At 53.9% G+C, this 607-nt stretch overlaps 1 protein-coding gene across 1 annotated transcript in view; it reads left to right on the top strand.

Annotated features, from left to right (window-relative positions):
- The window catches only part of SMYD5 (SMYD family member 5), a 12,074-nt gene that overhangs the window by 4,662 nt on the left and 6,805 nt on the right, over window positions 1-607 (top strand). Inside the window, exon 3 of the mRNA XM_007453372.1 lies at window positions 381-520. Within this exon, the coding sequence (XP_007453434.1) occupies window positions 381-520 (140 nt within the window). The remainder of the gene's footprint in view (window positions 1-380; window positions 521-607) is intronic.

Here is a 607-nt window from a genome sequence, read left to right as displayed (position 1 = left end):
GGGAAGATCCCACATGCCGCGGAGCGGCTGGGCCCGTGAGCCATGGCCACTGAGCCTGCGCGTCCGGAGCCTGTGCTCCGCAAATGGGAGAGGCCACAACAGTGAGAGGCCCGCATAACGCAAGGAAAAAAAAAAAAAAGAAGCAGAGAGAGTCTGCCGGGAGGAGTGGGGACTCCGGAGAGGGAAGAAGGCATCATCTATAATGTGTGTGAAATACATTCATTTAACATAGTCATTCATTCACTCACTTCTTAAGCTTTTATTGAACACCTTCTCTGAGCTAGGTGCTATATTAACCCTGGGCATATTGCTGTGAAAAGGACAAACGCAGCCCCTGCTCTCAAGACACTTAATTGTCAACATCTGGCTCTCTCCCCCAGCCTGTGACCACTGCCTTCGGGCACTGGAGAAGGCAGAGGAGAACGCCCAGAGACTGACTGGGAAACCAGGCCAGGTTTTGCCTCATGCTGAGCTGTGCACTGTGCGCAAGGACCTGCACCAGAATTGTCCCCACTGCCAGGTGAATATCCCTGGGGGCTAAGCTGAAGTCCTCTCTGGGGAGACAGGAGTGAGGACAGACTTGGTCATGGCCCTTGAGAGCCCGAAT

This window comes from Lipotes vexillifer, unplaced genomic scaffold (assembly GCF_000442215.2).
Source record: "Lipotes vexillifer unplaced genomic scaffold, Lipotes_vexillifer_v1.1 scaffold253, whole genome shotgun sequence".
Classification (NCBI taxonomy): Eukaryota; Metazoa; Chordata; class Mammalia; order Artiodactyla; family Lipotidae; genus Lipotes; species Lipotes vexillifer.
Note: the sequence above shows the minus strand (reverse complement) of the source record. Positions and strands in the feature narration are given on the sequence as shown.